Source organism: Poecilia reticulata, unplaced genomic scaffold (assembly GCF_000633615.1).
Source record: "Poecilia reticulata strain Guanapo unplaced genomic scaffold, Guppy_female_1.0+MT scaffold_159, whole genome shotgun sequence".
In the NCBI taxonomy this organism is placed as follows: Eukaryota; Metazoa; Chordata; class Actinopteri; order Cyprinodontiformes; family Poeciliidae; genus Poecilia; species Poecilia reticulata.
Genome location: NW_007615017.1, coordinates 91528 through 94590, shown reverse-complemented (window position 1 = coordinate 94590; position 3063 = coordinate 91528). Strand labels below are relative to the sequence as shown.

General features: G+C 51.2%; 1 protein-coding gene across 1 annotated transcript in view; it reads right to left on the bottom strand.

The window, feature by feature from the left end:
- LOC103460068 (leucine-rich repeat and fibronectin type III domain-containing protein 1-like protein) overlaps nt 1-3063 on the bottom strand; it is an 86621-nt gene that overhangs the window by 21236 nt on the left and 62322 nt on the right. Inside the window, exons 6-7 of the mRNA XM_017303057.1 lie at nt 2592-2882; nt 2199-2509 (exon numbers count right to left, since the gene is read on the bottom strand). Of these exons, the coding sequence (XP_017158546.1) occupies nt 2199-2509; nt 2592-2882 (602 nt within the window). The remainder of the gene's footprint in view (nt 1-2198; nt 2510-2591; nt 2883-3063) is intronic.

The window sequence follows — 3063 nt, the reverse complement described above, 5'->3', positions numbered from 1 at the left end:
GACTTGGATGTAACGAGTAACGCGAGAGTTTGTAGAAATGTAGTGAAGTAGAAAGTACAGATACTTACTGTAAAATGTAGTGGAGTAAAAGTAGAAAGTACCCATTATTAAATCTACTTAAGTAAAGTACAGATACACGAAAACTGTACTTAAGTACAGTAACTTCCCACCACTGGCTCCGGTTAGCTGTGGTTAGCTCTGGTTGCGCAGCTCTACGTGAACCGCAGAAATAACATGTAGTCGCGCTTTCAGAGGAGCTTTGAGGTGAGAATGATGTATATTAGTGAACAAAACATTACGTTTCCATCTCAACTCGCTGCCCAGCGTTTCACTGTCTTCCCGGTAAAGTTTAGGTCTGTGTTCCCGGTTAGCCGGTGCGTTAGCGGCTAACGACCCAGTGCTAATCAGTCATTGTGCAGGTTTAACCCGGTGAGGAGCTTTCGCTCTCCTCGCAGTCACGCTGATTTTATATTATTTTATTATTAATAATTTTTCCGGTTACACTAAACCGTATCAAATGTTTTGTCCACATATAGTCAGAGTTAATGCGCTGAGGCCACCAGACATCTGAGAAACTCGTCCAGAAACTCAACCAACCAAAACAGTTTCTGTGTTAAAAACTCAACAGACACGAAATGTTAGAGCTACTAAAGTTACATTAGCAGCATTGAATTAAATCTCCCGTTTGTTGCTCCTCTGTAGTGCAGCAGCTTACAGGGCCGGTCCAAGGCTGCATGGGGCCTGGGGCAGACTCTGACTTATGGGCCCCTTTTGTTGCTAAAACATCAGCAGCTCTAGCAGCTTCTGTGTTGGATTTAGTGAAATATGGGAGAAGTTTAACTGGCAAACCTATAAAGCAATAAATTATAACTGCAGCTTACTAATTAGTATTTGTGAACAAACGGAGCTGAAACTCAAACTCAGCATCAGATGGTTGCTATGGTAACAAACCAATCTGACTGTGAATATTGTTCCTTGAGCTTCTACAAAGTAAATGTTGGGTTCTGGAGGAACCTGGCCGTAAACCCTGCCTGCCGTCGCATCAGGAGCTCAAACAGGAAACGTCCCAACATGAGGAACGGCGTTTTCCCAGGAGACACCGGGACCAGAACGGCGGTTTGCCCAGGGCGCCTCTGCTGGGAGGAACGCCTGGGGACAGAAGAGTCCAAACGGGTCCAGTTCTGGAGCCGGGTCTTTTATTCGAAGCCACATCTGAATTATGAGCCGTTTTATTAATTCAGCTCATTCCTACAGAGATAGGAATATTGTGTAAGATAACCACTCGGATTAATCTTTAACCTTAAATTGAACAACTGCTGCAGCAACAACACTTTGCTTTATGAAAGCAGAGGCCTGCTGCTTCACGGCCATCTTGGAGTCTCTCTCTGCGCTCATTAAGGGGAAGGGATTCCCTTTATGCTGCTTCATCTACAGCAGCATATACTGCATCTACAGCAGCTGCAGCACCTACAGCCCCTTCAGCAGCATCTACAGCAGCTGTGGCGGCCAGCGGATCAGGGCGGAGCTGGAGGTCAGGTCACCTTCAGCAGCATCTACAGCAGCAGCTGCAGCACCTGCAGCAGCTGCTGCAGCAGCTGACCTTCAGCCCGGTGGTTTTCTCCGTCCGGTTAATGAACCGTCATCTGGAGTCACAGCTGCTTCTCCACACCAACAGGTTGCAGCAGAAACTCTCTTTAGTGTGGAAAACGTGACTGAGTGAAAAAACATTCAAGTGTTCGTCTGACGAAGAGCAGGAAGTGGAAGAAGCTTCTGGAAGAGGAAGTGTTTTCAGTTTAACCTCAGCAGCTAACAGGAATGTTGGTACGGCATTTTACTGCTAAGCTAAACTGTTAGCTAACGCTTATGATGAACGTATCAGGGTTAGGACTTTGTAGTTAGCGGTGTCCACCACTGACCACTAGCAATGCTAGCTGTGTTCACCGCTAGCATAAGATCAGCTAAGGAGCTGTGGAATGGAATAGCTAACTCACACAGTGTGACAGCGCTTCTGATAAATGGTTTAACCCTGAAGCTTTCAGGATGATCATGGATTATTAATCTGCTCGGCTGGCTGAGCTACTAACATCCCACAGCCAAACTCAGAACCTGCTCCAGAAAGGCCCGGTTTCCTCTCTGTGATTCTGACCGGTCCAGACGGCGGCGGGGGAACCGTCCGCTCTGCGGCTGAAACGCCTCACCTGTAGATCAGGATGTCATCGGTGGAGCTGTTGTACTGGACCTGGTACATGCGGACCCCTGGGATGTGGTTCTGTGGCGGCCAGCGGATCAGGGCGGAGCTGGAGGTCAGGTCCGACACGCTGACCCGCTGCGGGTCGGCCCGGGCCTGGCCCCCGCTCACGTTGGATTTGATGGATGTGGGGATGTCTGAGGGGCCCGGGTCCGGCTCCAGTTTGGGCCCAAAGTGTGGGGAGGCGTTGACGACCAGCTCAACGGGGGCGGTGGCTTCGCCCGCTGCGTTGGACGCGATGCACATAAACTTCCCAGAATCCTTAGGAACAGGAAACAGCAGGAACTCATGAAGAGCGGAAGAGAAACTCAGGAAGAGTCGGGATCAGCGAAGCCCCGCCCACCTTGACGGACGCCTTCAGGATGTCCAGCGACCCGTTCTCGTAGCAGACGGTTCTGGACGTGTTCCCGATCAGCTTCCCGTCCGGGCTGACCCAGTGCGTGGACGGCTCCGGGTCCCCGATGGACTTACAGCGCAGGCTGACCTCCTGACCTTCCATCACAAACATCTTGGAGGTGTGGCGCGTTATCATGGGCGGCTCGCAGACGAACTCCTCCTGCAGCACGGAGAGAGAGAGCCTCACTACACGGCGCCGCACCGGACTGCAGTGGATCCGGTCCGAGCCCCGCAGGGGTCAGAGGTCAGGAGCTCCTCCTGCAGCAGCCTCATTAACCTGTCGGCTCCAGGTGCGGTTTCTAATCCCGCTGCGGCTCCAGAACCGGGTCAGAACCAGATCAGAACCGGGTCAGAACCAGATCAGAACTGGGTCTGAACCTGATCAGAACTGGGTCAGAACCAGATCAGAACCGGGTCAG